Genomic DNA, 18,919 nt, shown 5'->3' on the forward strand with positions numbered 1-18,919 from the left:
GAATATATTTGTGATATATTGACTTTTACTTACATAGTTTGTAATTGGGTATTTTTGTAATAAATAATTGAATACTGAAAATTCCTCTCCCTATAGGAGTAATACTGAGGAAGGAATGAGATAAGTTTAACTTCCTTTTGTGGATTATGAGGGTAGATAATAGACAATATTTCTGTGAAAGCTTGACTGCTTCTTTTTTATAATTGAAGTATAGTTGATATACAGTGTTGTGGTAATTTATGCTATACAGCAAAGTGATTCAGGTATGTGTGTATGTGTGTGTGTGTATATGTTCTTTTTTATATGCTTTTCCATGATGGTTTATCACAGGATATTGAATATAGTTCCCTGTGTTCTACAGTAGGACCTTGACCTTGTTGTTTTTCCATTCTATATATAATAGTTTACATCTGCTAACCCCAAGCTCCCACTCCATCCCTCCCCCACCCCACTTTCCTGGGCATATGTCCGGAAAAGATAAAAACTCTAATTTGAAAAGATACATGCATCCCAGTGTTCGTAGCAGCACTATTTACAATAGCCAAGACATGAAAGCAACCTAAACGTCCTTCAACAGATGAGTGGGTAAAGAAGATATGGTGTGTGTGTGTGTATGTGTGTGTGTGTGTGTGTGTGTGTGTGTGTGTGTATATATATACACACACACACACACACACACACACACATACATACAATGGAATATTAGCCATAAAAAAGAATGGAATTATTATTGTATCATTCTTTTTATGGCTGAGTAGTATTCCATTGTATATATGTACCACATCTTTATCCATTCATCTGTCGATGGACATTTAAGTTGTTTCCATATCTTGACTATTGTGTGTAGTGCTGCTATGAATAAAGGGGTGCCTGTATCTTTTTGAATTATAGTTTTGTCCAGGTATATGCCCAGGAGTGGGATTGCTGGATCATATGGCAACTATGTTTTTAGTTTTTTGAGGAACCTCCATACTGTTTTCCATAGTGGCTGCACTTGACTACTTTTTTAAAAGTGGGTATTTGGTATTGTAATAAACTGAAGTTTAAGTTAAATGAAAGAAGATACCCAAAATAGGGATTTAATGATAAGGGCAAGATGTTATGACCTAGGTTTCGAAGAAAAACAAAATTTATATTCTCGATAGAAGAAATAAACATAAAGTTGCAATAATATGAAACATACCACATGTTATGTTCATTGGTGGAGTGTAAGGTGTAATAATGAAAGTCTTTTTATGTCATAGAAGGTCTTTGTATGTCTCGTATATGGCTCAAAAGTCATATGAGCTTTTCCCTGTAGTTTAGAAAAAATTCTGATAATCTGTGTACCAGATATTGTGCTAGGTTTAGAGGCACAAAGAAAAATAAAGATGTTGTTCTCATCTTCAAAGAACAAACAGCACTGGGTAAGACAGATAAACCAGTTGTTTTCATACTGTATACTAAAGGCTGTGGTGGAGATAAGCACAGAGTGCTAAGGGAGCACAGAAGTGGATGCAGGATACAGATTCCTCAGTGATTTCTGAAAGATACAGGAGCTGTCGTTAAAGATGAGGTCTAGGAGAGTGGAGGTGGGTGGTCTAGGAGAGTGGGGAGCGTGAAGAAAGCCAGCACAGTGGCAATGAACAGATTGGTTCATTTATAGAACTGAAAGTAATGTGATGTTTCTGAAATTAGTAATTCTTGCCTTCAGAGTTGTCCATTTTAATCTGAATAGTTTTTTAAATGATAGGACTAAAATATATAAATTGGACAGTTTTATCTTGCTCAGCAAACGAAAAAGCTAAATATTAGATAGTGTTCAAACTTTTTTTTTTACACATCTCATTTATTTAAGTTAGGATGGATTAATATTTACTAGTGTTATCTGTTTTAAGATTACATTCAATATGTTCTAACACCAGGTAGCTGGTAGTTACTAGGGTCCAGGTGGTCACTCCAGCCTTGATATTAACTTATCACATCTCAGTCTTGTGAACAGAAGCAGTGATTGTGGGTAAACTTGCTATGTTTACCCTTCTGGTTACTTGATATAGCAAATTTCATATCTAAAGTTGTTACTCTTTGGTACCATGTGGATAATATGTTAAATAATTGTGTCTTTCAGGATGAATGCTATCAAGTAAGACAAGTGTTTGCTCAGAAACTGCACAAAGGTCTTTCCCGATTACGGCTTCCACTTGAGTATATGGCAATTTGTGCACTTTGTGCGAAAGATCCTGTAAAAGAAAGAAGAGCTCATGCCAGGCAGTGTCTGGTAAAAAATATCAATGTGAGACGCGAGTATCTGAAACAGCATGCAGCTGTTAGTGGTAAGCGTATATGAAAATGAAAAGTGTACTTTCCCATCCTGCCAGTTTCAGTTTTATAGAACACAAAATGATGTTACTATTATTTATTATATTCTAACTTGCCCTCATTAAATAAGAAGTTGTTACTGTTTTTCAATAGCAGCTTTTCCTTTTAATAGGTCATTTTAAAATATAAATGCATGGGTATTTAAATATCAACCCATAGCTCTTTATGCAACTGACTAAAAGGCCAAGGGAAAAAAATCAGTGACTTTGGAGGTAAATAAAACAGTAAGCGGTACATTTATGTAGATTGTCTAAGTACTATCTTTTAGTTTAAAAAGTACCGGTCTTCGATCTTTATTGGTTGTCCTCACCTGTAGCTGACATTAATAGCGGGTTCCTGTGTGCCTTTTTAAAATCTGCTCACTTTACCCCATCCACACTATTAGTTTTTGTGCCCCTCTGACTTCTGTGACTTGATCAACAGCATTAAAATCCATCCAGTTATGCAAGTCAGAAATCAGAGGCATTCTTCACGCCTTCTTTTTTCCTCTCGTTGGTCACTAAATCCTCTTAATTCTTCTTCTGGATATCTTGAATATTTCTCCTCAACTCTCCTACACTGCTGTATTTCACTTGGATTATTTTATATACTCCTAACTAACTCCCTGTTGTAAATGTTCCCCTGCCTCTGACCCACCTCCAGCTGTGCCACACCGCTGTCAAAATTATCTTTCTAAAACAGATGAGATCACATCACTTCCTTGCTTGAAACCTTTGTCGATTGCTTATTGCTCATAGGGTCAAGTTGAAGCTCATCAGCATGGCCCTTTTTAGTTTGCCCTCAGCCTGAGTTTTAAGCTTTCTCTCTAGCTACTCCTGACTATGAATTCTGTGCTCATTGTACTCTGGATTATTTGAAATCTGTATCGCCATCTTTTTTCTCTGTTGTCAACTCTGTCTGGAAATTGTGTCCCCCTTCTGTCCAAACAAACAAACAAACAAAACAAAGGAGAGTGGTTTGCCCCTTTTGAATCTGTTAAAATACAGTTTTGGTGTTACCTCATCACTAGGACCCTCTTTCTTTCTGTTCCTACCTCACCTTAGAAAAAATGAGGGCTCTGGAGTCAAATCCCACCACTGCCATTTACTGGTTGTGTTTGGGCGGGTTACTTGTGCAATCTGAGCTTTAGTTTCCTTTTTGTAAGACTGGTATAGTTTTACTCATAGCTTATGGTGGTTATGATTATGATTAAAAAGTTATGTGTATAAAGCACCTGGCATAATGCATGGTCCAAAGAAGTACTCAGTAGTTGTTAGCTATTTTTATTTTAGGGCACTGTCCACATTGAAGTATAGCTTCTGTCCTGTCCATGCTTTAGTATGAGGTTTTTATCTAGTCTTATGCATCTTTATATTTAAAATAGCCCCAATAAAAATAGAAGGTCTGGAAAAGAGTAAGCACTCAATAAATGTTTGACAGACTTTTTCACTGACTTTTGAACCTTGTTACTTTTTTCTTCTATACCTACCTTGAAATGAATGATATTACACACAAACTTATTCTCTTTGAGTTCAGCAGTAGAAATAAAGAAAACTTGGTGCCTTATTGACACATACATTATTATACTCTAGATTCAACATCTGATTTAAAATTTTGAGAGAGGAAATATAAAAAGAATTGTTCAGAATATGAATCCTAGTCTTTTGAGTAACCTTTATTAAAACTAGTTAGGACTTCCATTCTACCTCTAATGGAATATGCTGATCTCAGTCAAAATATTAAAATATTTGAATTTAAACTAAAAAGATGTTTGTTATTTAAAATGCCCTAGAAACAATGTCTATTCCTTTATATCTGTTCTTATGTTACAAATAATAGCAAATAGTATCAACCGTTACTTCCTGTTTTTGTGTCATACTAACTGAAAAATTTACTAGTTTTTTTCATTTTGCTCTGTAGCTTACAAGGGAGTGTTGAACATAGAGTTACTAATAATAAAAAAAAATAGATCTTATGTTCCTTAGTCTTGAATATAGTTTGGGTCACTTTTTCCCATATCTATTGAAAATTGAAATATTTGTCTTTGTAGCCTCAGCACATGGTGCATTTAGTAGGGAAATCAATATTGGCCATGATGGATGAATGAATAAACTTTAATTTATGATGTACCTCAACACTGGACATTTTAATATATTTTTCTTCCAGTCGTATTGTGGTAAACTATTGGGATGCAGGAAACATAGTATCAGAGAGAGAGAGAAAGAGAATGAGTAAGATTTGGTTTTCTAACCTGGCTGTTTTTGTTTTGTTTTGTTTTGTTTTTTCTTTTTCTTTTTCTTTTTCAGAAAAATTATTGTCTCTTCTACCCGAGTATGTTGTTCCATATACAATTCACCTTTTGGCACATGACCCAGATTATGTCAAAGTACAGGATATTGAACAACTTAAAGATGTTAAAGAGTAAGACTTTTTCCATCCCATTTTCATATTTTCTGAAAGTTTTTTCCCTTTCTTGCTGATAATGGAATCTCAGTTATAATTAGTATATTAAATTTATTTCATTTCTTAGGAGTTTCAGGTTCTTTACCTTATTTGTTCTCTTATTTTTCTTTTTTCATACCATCTCTTCATGTTTCATTTCTTATATAATTTCCCAAAACAACTTAGCATAATTACTGTATTACTGACATATTTCTCTACCAGTCTGGCATTTCTTTTTTATTGAAGCAACCCATTAAGAGTTTCCATTCCAGTTCTTATCTTTTCCTACTTTCTTCTGAAACACTGTATAGATTTTCATGTGGGGAGAATTAATATTCTCTTTGATTCACATAGTAAGCACATTTTCTTTGCAGTTACTATCTTCCTCTATAAGGAATAGAGAATAGTCTAATTTAATAATGGGCCAAGTTGATAACCAGGCAACTGATCCCACTTACTGCTTCATTGGTGATTCTCTAATTAAAGTTTATGACAGTTAACAGTTCTTTCAAAGATTCTTGTTGAGAGGCCAGAAGACTATATATGCCTGGGTGTGGGATAGGGGAATATAACGGTATTTAGAGAAGTCTTTGTAAGACTACCAGAGTTCTTTAAAATATGGATGAGACCCTGTTTCTGTTACAATAAAGAATGACCTTTGTGGCTTTGAATAAATTAATTTCTCATGCCTTTAGCTTCTTATTAAAGGAAAATAACTCTTGGTTTCTTGATTCATAGAAATATTTTATAGTTAAATATTTGAGATGCTTCAAGAGAATAAAATTAAATTATTGATAACTTTCTCATGACAAGAGAAAACGATTTTACCCTCTTTTTGCCACAGTTTCTATTTTTAAAAAATAAGCAATTAGTTTTCCCAAAATGAATTCTGTGTTAGAGTGATTATATAACTAATGACAACTTTTAGCCACTCCTCCTTATCGGAACACATTAGTTTTTGAAATAGATAAAATATTCTTTGGAATTTACTAAACATTTTGGGCGGTATTTGTAAATTGCCCTAGTACAGCCATGAGTGATCTCCATTGCAGCAGAGAGCCACACCAGAAGAACTTATCCTGTGCCTGAGGTCTCAAAGGTTACTTTTTTCCCTTCTAGAATGATACCTTGTTTCACATTTCTCTCTTCTCCCATTTTCTCCTCTGTGCTATCCCTCTGTCCCATTCTGTCTACATAACACAGAGACAAAGCACTTTCAGTTTTTTCTTGAGTAGAATTTAATGTAGTTAACTTTAAAACTGAGGTACTGACACTTTCTTTTATTTTTTTCTTTCTTTAAGCAAAAACAGTATACAGAGTTGTCAGCCATGACTTTTTCCTCAGATTTATTGATGAAGATTCTTACTATTGAGTAAGGTGGTTAGATTTTCTTGAAGACTTCCATTCAGGACTACAGTCAGTCTTGAATATTTGAGACTTCACTTTATCTATGGCCCAGTTATTCCTTTAGGCAGTCTTCCCTTCCTGTCATAGCCAGGGATTAAGATCACTTCATTCTTTCCACCATTTCTGTTTCTTTTTAACCTGCCTCCCTAAGAAAGTAAGTGAGACTTTGAGAAGGGGTATTACGACCTCGCACGTACATTGCCGATACGTTGTGATATGTATGTGACATATTTTTTTTCTCTATTGATTTACAGCTGTTTCTTTTTAATTTTTCCTGCTCCTGGAGTTCATTACATTTATATTTAGAATTATATCTGTATTTAACAGTGAATTTTTTCTTTTTTTCTTGGTATTTTTTAGGTGTCTTTGGTTTGTTCTGGAAATATTAATGGCTAAAAATGAAAATAACAGTCATGCATTTATCAGAAAGATGGTAGAAAATATTAAACAAACAAAAGATGCTCAAGGACCAGATGATGCAAAAATGAATGAAGTATGTAATTCTTTGTAAATAGTTATGATTCCATGTTGATTTCAAGCATTTGAGTATAGGGTATGAAACTTCTGTAGACAACATCAGTCTTTTCTGTTAGTAGTATAATAAATAGTTAGTAGTATTCATATTAGTAGTAATTAGACTTACTAACATAGAATTAATATAGAATTAGTAGTAATGCTCTTACTAGTAAACTAACGAAAATAATAGAGTAAGTCTTTTAACTTACACTATTGTCCTGAAAACTGCATACTAAATGCATGTTCTAGAATTACAACTAATTCTCAGAGTCTAGGATACTGATTTAAGTACCTAATTTTCTTTTAATACCATTGCAGAAACTGTATACTGTGTGTGATGTTGCCATGAATATCATTATGTCAAAAAGCACCACATATAGTTTGGAATCTCCTAAAGACCCAGTACTACCAGCTCGTTTTTTCACCCAACCTGACAAGGTAGCTATTTTAGGATTTGTTTGTATAAGTTGAAATAAAATGTATTCTCAGCACTAGGTTGTGGGAAGATCACGAAGAATCAGTATCAAGAAGTGACACACTACTAATGTCATGAAAAGGTTGCCGTGAGTCTTAACAATGTGGTTCAAGACCAGAATATGGGCCAAACTGGAGGACACAAATAAGTTCCGAGATGAGTTAGGATGATCTAGAGTTTGTATTCCAAGTTTTATGCTAGTCTAAGAGCACAGGCAAAAATGATCAAAGCTTGTAAATCTATGAGATAATGGCCATTGATCCAAAATGGGAAGGAGAATGCTGATAGGGATAGTCTGATAAGCCCTTGAGATTTCTAACTGGTATGAAGAAACAAGCAGAGAACTGCCACTAAACAGGCCCAAGACCCTGGGAACACTACAGGGATGTTCCCAAACCACTCTCAGAAAACTCAAATATTGTATGATACTAAAAAAGGTGTTTTTTAGAATCTCTCTTGGAGTTTTATAGTGCATCTAAGCCTGTTAAAGTAACTGAGAGGAAACAGCCACTACCTTTTTCTTATTTTTTAAAGCAAAATACCGGTTAACGTCTTACCCAGTTTACAGAGATCAGAACAGTCCTGTAAGTTCACCCAATAAAAGGGACTGTCTGCTTTTAAGCATTCACCTTTTTGTGATTAAGATAATAGGAGTATACGAAGTCTCTTCCCTGGAGAGTATTATTACATAAGCATGTGTTTGCTGATGAGCTCTTAGAGCTCTAGCATGTTAGAGCTCAAATATGTTGTGTTAGTACTAGAATTAGTACGAGGTTAGTTTAAGCTTATTACAGCATTTAAAATCAGTGACTAAAATTTTGTGTTTCAACTGACTGTTTAGTTTAAACAAATACGTATTTTATAATGTACTTTAAAACAAAAGCTGCTCTATGCTTTGTTGGCTTTTGAATCACCTCCTAGATATAGTACTTCAGTAGTCATTGACTATTATTTTTTTCCCTTGTTTGTAGAACTTCAGTAACACCAAAAATTATCTGCCTCCAGAAATGAAATCGTTTTTCACTCCTGGAAAAGTATGTTTTGAAAATTGTTTTAATTTTTATGTGGTAGTTTATTTTAGTGTGACTGTTGGCATAATTATGTTATTTAGTATTTCTTTAAAAATTGATATATCAAAAGTATTATCTTCTATTTACTAGTAAGAAATAGTTATATTTACTATATAGATGGAAGCTGAGATATAGAACTTGTTTTTTAGCTTATGATAAAACCCTGGAGACGTTCTTTCAAATATCTTATCTTGTAATATTAAGATAAAAATATGAAAGTAAAAAGACATCCTCTTATGTCCTTCCCTAGCAAGAGTCTAATTATCAGTTTTCATTTTTGACTATACATTTTATGTGCTCTCACTTCCTATGTAAGCCTTTTACTGCAGGTAACTAAGAAACTTAACTATTATTCTGTTTATATAGTCTTTGTTCAGTGATATTCAGTTTATAATTCTTATTCTTATTTTGCTTAAGGATAGGCAAGTTTTTCATGATTTGTATATGTAAATACTTTGACAGGTACTATTTATGTTTCTTTACATCTAAACTTCTTTTGGTTTTAATCAAATAGAAAGATATGCATTTTTCATTTCAGCCTAAAACAACCAATGTTCTAGGAGCTGTTAATAAGCCGCTTTCATCAGCAGGCAAACAATCTCAGACAAAGTCATCACGAATGGAAACTGTAAGCAATGCAAGCAGCAGCTCAAATCCAAGCTCTCCTGGAAGAATAAAAGGAAGGTAAGTACATAAGAAATACCATACTTAACATTTAAGGACTCCATCAAGGCTATGAGACCTAAAATTAACATCATTTACATTTAATGTCAGTGAATGAAAATCAGTGCATAGCTGAACATTCCTATTTTAACACTGGTAGCCATTTATAAGTTAAATGTATTTGCTTACTCATTTAGGTAGGTACTCCATCTTAGCCTTTCATATTTTAGCTTGTTGTTGTTGGTAGACATAAGCTAGTTTCCAAACTAAATGTCTAGTTCATCCATACAATGGAATACATAGTCATTAAAAAATGATGAGGCATGAGCTCATATGAAGAGTTTCCACAATATATTATTGAGTGAAAAAGGGAAAGAATAGAACAGTGTAAAGTATTTTTGAGTTTTTAAGAAGGGTTTGTATTTTCATTTGCTTGTATATGCATAGAAAATTTGGGGAACAGTACACAACGTCTTAATAGTGTTTACAATCATCTAGTGTAGGAGGGAGATGATTTTATATTCTGATATGGTTTGAATTTCTTTTACCATGTACGTATATAAACTTCTTTGTTTAAAAAATATTTTAAAAACGTACTTTTGAATTATGCTTTGCAGGAGATTTTTTTTTTCTTCTTAAGAAAGAAAAAAGGAAAATCACACTTTAACTGGTTTTAGCATGGGGCTTAGCATACCATTTGTCAGCAGCAGAGCCTCGTACAAGGCTAAACTGCCACCATTTATTCATTTTGCTAAGTTATTATGAAAGATTATGTTGTCTTTTGCACTATTCATAACCAATCAGTAAAGAAGGGAGGAGACATTCTAAAATGTCTTATCAGTTTCCTTGTAATGAATAAATTAGTAAATGATATATAGTATAATCGAATTAAAACAAAAATTACATCTAAAGTTCTTGTTTTTTCTAGATTCCTGTTTTAATGCATATTAGTGGCTGATACCTAAGTGACCGTTCTTTACCTATGTCATTTAGACATTTTTCTACTGGATGGCCTCATATTTAACATGACCAAAAACATTTCCAGCAACTCATTTCCTAAATTACTGGCTTTTCTCCTTGAATTCCTGGTTATAATCAAAGATGATCTAATTCACCCATCTAGGCTAAGAGCCTCAAAATTGTCTTTGATTTTTCCCCTGTGCTAATAAGTTTTGCCAGTTATTTTTCTCTAGAATGTTTATTTAATATTTCTCTTTTCTGCTATCATCGTATTCATTCCCTTTCTTTAATTACTGTAGTATTTGGATATTTCCCTTTCTTATTCCTCTGTCTGCGTATGGTATATCATGTCACTGCTAGATAATCTTTTTTAAATGCTATGTTTTCAGGTTATTCCATTGCTTGGAAATCTTAATTGGCTTCCCTTGTTTGTTTTCAAGACCAATATATAGTTTTACCCAGTCCTCATCTCCCATTGTTTTTCACAACAAATGACTCGTAGTTTCCCTACTTTACTTTTGGTTAAACTTTCTTTCAGCCTCTGTTGCTTTTTTTCTCCAAATCCCATCGGTTCACTAAGATTCTTTCTAAGGGAATGAGCTAGGTGTGTTTGAGAGATCAATTTGGTTGGAGAGTAGGAATGAGAGAATAATGGTCAGGGATGGAGGTGTGAGGTACCCAGATTATGTTTGGACTTTGTGGGTAATGTAAGGAATTTGGGTTTGATTTTAAGTAAAACTGGAAGATGTTCTGGAGTCTAGTGGTCTAATTTGTGCTTTTAAAAGATTGCCCAGATTATTGGTGGAGAATAGAGGCACTAGAATTGAGGTAGGAAATGCCACTTTGGAGTCAGCTAATAGTAATCTGGGGAAGGGATGAAAAGGGAAGATGATGGAAAATAGCCAAATGGTGTTAAATATACTAAAACCGGATACTTTTTGAAAAGAATGAAACTTTTCCTCATAAAGTTATAAAGCTACACTAGGGAAAAGGAAAAACTTCTAAGGTTATTTGATTGTAATAACAATTACAAATGTCTATATTAAAAGGCTTGATAGCTCTGAAATGGATCACAGTGAAAATGAAGATTACACAATGTCTTCACCTTTGCCGGGGAAAAAAAGTGACAAGAGAGACGACTCTGATCTTGTAAGGGTGAGATATTTGGTTTGATTTTATAATAAGTACAATAATTATTATTTTTACTATGTAAATAATCATTTTTACACTGAAACCAGTTAATTTTACTCTCAAGTTTGACATCTGATTTTACTCACAAATTTGAGTTCATAATTATCCTCTACCATGTAATTTAAGTATATTGAACTTCTTGTGTTTCTTGTCATTCTAGTAAGCAATCTTTATTCTTTAGCGCTTTGGAATCAAACATGCCAGTTCCATACTCAGAACTGCTTGGCTTTTGTGTTTTTTTTTAAACACAGTAAATTTAGGCTTAGCCTTAGAGAAGGAGGCTAGAATGAGGGTCCTTAAAGTTTCCTTCATTTTAGTTGATTTCTTGAGCCTTTAATTACTAAGTAAGTTTCTAGTAAATGTAGGAAATGCTGCTGTTTTCATAAAGTCCTTGTTTAGTTTTAAAATCTTAATAGCAATGATGTTGATGTGTGTGTGATAGGCATAATTTATAAATGCCATTTGAAGACAAATTTGGTACTTTTAGTAAAGATACAGAATACAGTTGTGTATTGCAACACAACCTGATGGCATTAATAATTGAGTATATTTTGACTTTCGAGGTTAGCTCTAAACATTTCTTGAATAACCCATTAGGTTCCCTGAATGAGTTCCTTTATCAGTGAAGTGTGGATACTTAGCTAGTAAGGTTTATCAGAATAAATGAATTAGCCCAAATGAATGGTTGTTGCTGCTGTTTTGTTATAAAGATTAATATTTTTGATTAATGATTATCATAATAATGAAAGTTAATGTTTTAATCTACTCGATTAATAGAGGCAAAAGGTTATTAATAAAAACATTTTCTTTCTCTGACATAGAACTTGCACTCCTGTCTTCCACTGGCCCAAGCTTACATATCCCAAGAAGTTTAAATTATTTTCAGTTTTTTTCAGATTTCTCCAGTAATTTATTTTAGCAGATTGTTTCTCTTTCCACTTAAAAAAATTAAAATTCTAAAATTCTTACTAAATCCTAACTATACTATAAATTCGGATTTTTATTGGCTGTTTAAAATTTTCACCCAAACAGAATTAAAAATTGATTGCTTAGCCAGAAAGGAATCCTGTTATCCTGATTTATGGAAGAATCTTTGAGTTGGAAAAGGTATTTATGTCTTCTAGTCCTGCTTCTCACTTAGTGCAGAAATTTCTTCATTATCATTTATGAGAGTTGGTGCTTGAAAATGCCTTAAGTGGAGAGCTTATAATTTCTCTCATTTGTTGGAAACCTCAACTAGGCTACCCATACCCACATATACTGCCTCCTTTCCCTCCCCATTACCCCCTTAATTAGGAAGCATGGTTAATATTTTGCTAGCCTATAAATTCCATATCTAGTTCTACCTTTTGGAGCAATGCAGAACGAAGTCTTTTTTTTTTGCTGTACGCGGGCCTCTCACCGCCACGGCCTCTCCTGTTGCGGAGCACAGGCTCCGGACACGCAAGCTCAGTGGCCATGGCTCACGAGCCAAGCCGCTTCACGGCATGCGGGATACTCCCGGACCAGGGCACGAACCCGCGTCCCCCGCATCGGCAGGCGGACTCTCAGCCACTGCGCCACCAGGGAAACCCTGAAGTCTATTTTTTATAGAACAGTTTTGAATTTCTGAGTTTTAAGATTTATTTATATAATTAATGAAGGCCTTTGGCGGTCTTTTGTGTAACATTGCATCCATTTTCAGAGGAACCTTATTAATAAGCTCATTTCAACTGAAATATTCTCAAAGAGGTGAGCATTATGAGACAGAAGTTCAATTTAAAGACCAATAGATCATGGTGAAAGAGTATCGTCTTTTTTATATACTACGAGCTTCACATTGAAATTTCACTGCAAAGGAATTATTCTTCATATACATTTGTATTGTAATATTTAGCTTTACAAATAACATATTTTCTCCATTTCCTGCTTCTAACCTCAATTTTATACCCCCCTCTGTTCTGAAAACAATACGGTACAAAATGAAAAATTAGAGAATGTAGTGCTTTAGGAAGCTTAGATTATTTTATGATATCCTCAAGAAAACAGACATTGAATTTCGGGTTTGCCAACAACCTTTTCCAGAGCATAAATGAATTCAGCCACTTTTTCAGATCTTTGGATGTCAGAATGAATTGTAGCATTGAAAATTGGAGGGTTTAGTTTTAATGTTTCTCTTCCCATCATAAGTAATGACAGGTAATTTTTAATTTATGTACAAAACTCTAGATAAATACTAACAAATTAAAACCAATTATTTATAGGGCTTTATTTTCCCCTAGATTTCAAGGATAATTTAAACGCTAAAAAGAATAAAAAGCAAATCAACATCCCAAATAAAAATACTAACAAGATAATCTCAGATCATGCCAAGCAGACACAAATAAAATTTAGAATTCATTCTTGACAAATATGAACTCTTTGTAAATTAATACTAGAAGGATACTTCATTAACATGCTAAAAGTTTTATCTGTTTAAATCAGTAGTCAGTGATTTAGTCAAAATTATTATTCTTAAAGGCAAAATACTTGAAACATTCTTATTAAAACTCAGGAACAAAACAACCTGTTGTTTAAAATTGTTCTAGAATATTTGACCAGTTCTGAAAGATAGTAAATAGGAGCCAGAAGTATGACAATGAAAAAGAAGAGACAAATTTATTTTTATTTTTGTACTCTTAAAAAAAATAAGGGAAGCAGTTGAAAAACTAAGAGTGTAGGCGTATGTATGTATATATGTAACTATAATTTTACTCTGGTAATTTTACTTTATATCAGATGTACACTTGGGGGGAAGGGGATTTACTTTACAACACTAGCCATTACAACAACGAAATTAGATAGATGGATCTAAACATAACCTTAAAAAGAGGTAGGGGGAACCTATGTGGAGAAAATACCAAAACTGAGAAACAGAAGAGAGAGAAGACATGCCATATTCCTTCATGGAAAAAATGAGTTAAAAAGATGACAGTTCTTTCTAAATGAAGATATCATTGTAAAATTCCAGTGTGATTTTAAGTCCATGTGGAAGAATAAAATGGATGCAAAAAAGAGGAGTAATAAGATCAGCCCAACCAAACACAAACATACTTAGCTATAATTAGTAAAATATTGCCCTGTTGTTACATTAGCCCAGAACCATTATTATTATTATTATTTTTTTTTTTTTTGCGGCATGCGGGCCTCTCACTGTCATGGCCTCTCCGATTGCGGAGCACAGGCTCAGCGGCCATGGCTCACAGGCCTAGCCGCTCCGCGGCATGTGGGATCTTCCCAGAGCAGGGCACGAACCTGTGTCCCCTGCACCAGCAGGCGGACTCTCAACCACTGCGCCACCAGGGAAGCCCACATTATTTTTTGAAAAATAATGCAAAATAAAGGAAGCATTACAAATAAGTGATTTTGAAATTGATTAGATGTCTGTTTGGCAGTGGAAGTAGGAAAAATAGTTTAGAACCTCAACTCAGCATCCTATTCTAAAACAAGATACAATAATGTCTTAGTCTGCTCAGTCTGCCATAATAAAATATCATAGACTGGGAGGCTTAAACAACACAAATTAATTTTCTCACATTTCTGGATGTTGGGAAGTCCAGGATCAAGTGTGGGCCAATCCAGTTCCTGGTGGGAGCTCTATTCCTGGTTTGCAGACGGCCACCTTCTTACTGTGTTCTTAACATGGTGGAGAGAGAGACAGCAAGATCTCTCTGGTGTCTCTTTTCATAAGGATACTAATCCCATCACGAAGGCCCCACCCTCATGACCTTATCTCAACTGAATTACCTCCCAAAGGCCACATCTCCAAGTAGTATAGTATCATAGCACTTCAGCATATGAATTTTGTGGGGACACAATTCAGTTCATAACAAATAGGAAATAAAATTTAAATATACACAAAAGTGTAGAATATTTAGGTTAAAACTCAGACTTTAATAAACAGATGGACAAAGGGCATAATACCAAGGATATAATTAGGCAGTTCACAGGCAGGAAACACAAGTGACTAATTAAACATATTAAAAAATTATAAGTAATTAGATAATTTTTCTTTTCACTGTTTTTTTAAGAATGTAAACTGGAACAGACGTTTTGGAAATTAACTTAGTACTATAAATATTATGTGTCTTGGGTTTCCCTGGTGGTGCAGTGGTTGAGAGTCCGCCTGCCGATGCAGGGGACACAGGTTCGTGCCCCGGTTCGGGAAGATCCCACATGCCGCGGAGCGGCTGGTCCCGTGAGCCATGGCCGCTGAGCCTGCACGTCCGGAGCCTGTGCTCCGCAACGGGAGAGGCCACAACAGTGAGAGGCCCGCGTACCGCAAAAAAAAAAAAAAATATTATGTGTCTTATGTACATGTGTATACCTGTGGAGAGCATTATAAATTCATATACACTATTCTTGGTTTCTTTGAAGAATTTCTTCAGTCTCCATCTGCTGGTCAGTGCTTAAATTCAGTGAATGTAGACTGGTATTTTATTTTAAATTTGAAAGTCACTGATTTTTAAGTTATTTTTTTTGTTAGTTGTATCTGGGAAGAAGTGATATCTTTGATTCAGAAGTGTTTTCAGAATTTTTAATAAATGATGAATATGTTTAAACTTTTGTATCTTGCAACCTCCATTTATAAAATAAAAATAGTTCTTTTATGATGTGTATGCATGATATATATATAACATAGTTGATATTTTATGTCTTATTATACATTGTGTGGTAAAATTAGGATTACTTAAATTGACTATCAAAACAGATCCATTATACTTCAGTATAGTTGTCCATTATTTAAGCATTCAATTTAGAATGTTCTTTTTTATGAAATAGCTCTTCACCAAAAGTTTATAATCTAATCAAATACTGATCTTGAGGGGTTTCATTTGAGGCTCTCTAGCTTGAGTAAGAATAAAAACGTACCCTCTTACCCCCAGATAGTGTTTTAAATTAGAAAATTATTAATAAAGGCAAGTAAGTAGTTATCGTTCTGATGTACTTCAGAACTCTATACCTTATTTAGGTACATTTTTATGACTGAAGTGGATAACAGATTTTTTTTTTGATTCTTAAAAATACATATACTAACAATGCATACTAAGTTTTATATTTGAAGTTGTGGCTTTTATTCCTAGTCTGAATTGGACAAACCTAGAAGCCGGAAAAAAACACCTGTAACAGATTCAGAGGAGAAATTAGGGATGGATGACCTGACTAAGTTGGTACAGGAACAGAAACCTAAAGGCAGTCAGCGTGGAAGGAAGAGAGGCCATACGGCTTCAGAATCAGACGAACAGCAGTGGCCTGAGGAAAAGAGGCTCAAAGAAGATATATTAGAAAATGAGGATGAACAGAATAGTCCACCAAAAAAAGGTAAAAGAGGCCGACCACCAAAACCTCCTGGTGGAGGTACACCCAAAGAAGAGCCAACAATGAAAACTTCTAAAAAAGGAAGCAAAAAAAAACCTGGACCTTCAACAGCAGAAGAAGAGGAAGAAGAAGAAAGACAAAGTGGAAACACAGAACAGAAGTCAAAAAGTAAACAGCACCGAACTTCAAGGAGAGCACAACAAAGGTAAGTATGTTTAACTCTAAACTGCATACATTTGGTTACTATATTATAAATCATAATTTGATGCTATCCACATTTGGGTCTTCCCCAAAGCAGAGCAGAATCTCCTGAAACTAGTGCAGTTGAATCCATACAATCCACACCACAGAAAGGACGAGGAAGACCATCAAAAACGCCATCACCATCACAACCCCCCAAAAATGTGTAAGTTGTAAATAATATTAAATTTCAAACCAGTTTCAGATTATTTTGCAGGGGTTCATAAATTTCTAAATATACATAGGGCTGTATTTAAATCCCATATATTTAGCCCCATTACACTAGATAACATAACATTTTTGTAAACTTACCTAGGTGATTGATACTCAGTCAACCTTTGGTGACATTTGTACATTTTTACAGGTTTTAGACAAAACTTTATAAATGAATACCAAATAGTTTATTATTTCCAATACATACTTTATGGTACCTGAAGAGATGATGAAGTATTTTTAAATAATTACAGTATAGACCACGTTACCTTGTCATTCCATGCTACAATTTTTCTTCGTGTCTTTCCTCAACAGCTTTAAAAAATAGCTTTTACACTTTTGCTTTGATTCTTTGAACCATGTCGGAAAGTAACAGGCATCATTTTTCTTAAATTACATCTGTAGAAATTACCACATGGTGATCTCAAGTTTTTGATGTCTTGATTTTGTTTGTTTTCTAATCACATTAACACATCTGTATCTATAGATAGTTTTGGATGTTCACACATGTACATGTTTATAGGAGAGTTACAGTAACAAATCTGTGTCCAAACTTATTAGAGTGACAGGGGCATCAGTGTTGTAATTTGTAAATTGGCACTTTTTTCTCCTCAAAGTAGAAATAGAATAGTGTGTCTTCTACTAGAACTTTTGCAGTTTTTCTGAAAGTAATCCCATACTTGAATAGCTTGACTTTTCAGAGTTGCCAACAGACCTTGGTTAAATACTCAGTTACCTTCAAAGTTTTTCCTGTTCCTGTGTATTCCATAGGAAGAGGAAAAGTTACCTGAGTGTCTAGCCAGTACTTCCTGCCTTTTTCCATATAATTTTTCCCTCAGATAAAAAGTAAAGGTAAGTACATTTTTGTGGCAGCTTCATAAATGTGTTTGTATTCAACCATGGAAACTCATTGTTTTTTCGATAAAAAAATATTCTTGAGGCATCTTAAATTCCCATCGTTAATTTTATAACAAGAATATAACAGGGTGAATATCTTTCATGCTTGTAACTTTAATTTGTTTCTGTTTGGGCCTCATAAAATTAAGGGCTTAGATGATTATCATGTTACCTCCTAAAATTACACAAGTTCCTCACATGAGTGTTCTAAATCAAACAAACATTTCTGTTAAAAAATCAATACAGAAAGAGATTCTGTATTCTGTCTTAACAACCTAACTTCCTTTCACTGGGAAGCCCCTTTTTAGAGGTAATGTAATAACATATGTTATGATTTGTCTGTTTTCTTGTTCTGACCTCAGTGGAATTGAGAAAGATTGTATTATTTTCCTTGTATTTTCTTCTGTTAATTCTGAAAAACTGAATCAAGTACGTTTGAGTAATTGGTTTGAGTATGGATTAAACAATACCTATTTTCGATTGCTTATAGAAATGATAGGCTAAGTTCTTAATTAAAAAACAAATATTTATCAAGAGAGATACATTTAATTAAATGGTGACATCTATTACATATTTTTGAGTGTCTCCTGTTTCAGAGGGTACTAGGTGCTAGGGAATATAGTGGCACGAAACAGGCACGATTCTTATCCTTATAGGACTTACCATCTAAATGGGCATGTAGTCATTAAATAATCACACATAAATATGGAATAGTAAATTGTGATATGTGCCCTGAAGGATAAAGTTAGGGTGCTGTAGGAGAATGTAAGGACAGGGCTGGGGAATTGGGGAAGTTTTTTTCTCTTTGGAAAGTGACCAGTTGGTTCCTTGAGAGTAGTAGGAGTTAGACTGATAGAGAGTAGGGAGAGGAACTCAGGTGGAGGGAACACTGTTTTGGAAGGTTCTGAAGTGGGAAAAATCCTGGCAAATTCAGAGAGCTGAAGGAAGACAAGGATATTGCTGTGTTGTAGTTGTGGGGAACTGGGGAGTGGAAGGAGATGAGAATGGACAGGTAGGCAAGGCCTGTCTGCAGCGCTTTATATACTGTATTAAGGAGGTTTATGCAGTTACTCTCAGTACGTAGGGGGCTCTCTAGGGGGCGTGGCATCAGCTGTTTTTACATTTTTGAAAGATTACTTGTAGAGACAAGAGGCAAGAGATGAGAATGGTT

General features: G+C 34.3%; 1 protein-coding gene across 7 annotated transcripts in view; it reads left to right on the plus strand.

Moving 5' to 3' along the window:
• The window catches only part of PDS5B (PDS5 cohesin associated factor B), a 194,971-nt gene that overhangs the window by 172,768 nt on the left and 3,284 nt on the right, over positions 1–18,919 (plus strand). For 3 of the 7 annotated variants that reach the window (XM_079902880.1, XM_079902881.1, XM_079902886.1), the window contains 9 exons: positions 2,108–2,312; positions 4,644–4,758; positions 6,547–6,679; positions 7,021–7,140; positions 8,149–8,211; positions 8,786–8,931; positions 10,920–11,025; positions 16,164–16,603; positions 16,694–16,804. In XM_079902880.1, coding sequence (XP_079759006.1) covers positions 2,108–2,312; positions 4,644–4,758; positions 6,547–6,679; positions 7,021–7,140; positions 8,149–8,211; positions 8,786–8,931; positions 10,920–11,025; positions 16,164–16,603; positions 16,694–16,804 — 1,439 coding nt within the window. The remainder of the gene's footprint in view (positions 1–2,107; positions 2,313–4,643; positions 4,759–6,546; positions 6,680–7,020; positions 7,141–8,148; positions 8,212–8,785; positions 8,932–10,919; positions 11,026–16,163; positions 16,604–16,693; positions 16,805–18,919) is intronic. The other 4 variants (XM_079902882.1, XM_079902883.1, XM_079902884.1 and 1 more) reach the window with 4 other exon arrangements.

Source organism: Stenella coeruleoalba, assembly GCF_951394435.1.
Source record: "Stenella coeruleoalba genome assembly, chromosome: 18".
NCBI classification, from domain to species: Eukaryota; Metazoa; Chordata; class Mammalia; order Artiodactyla; family Delphinidae; genus Stenella; species Stenella coeruleoalba.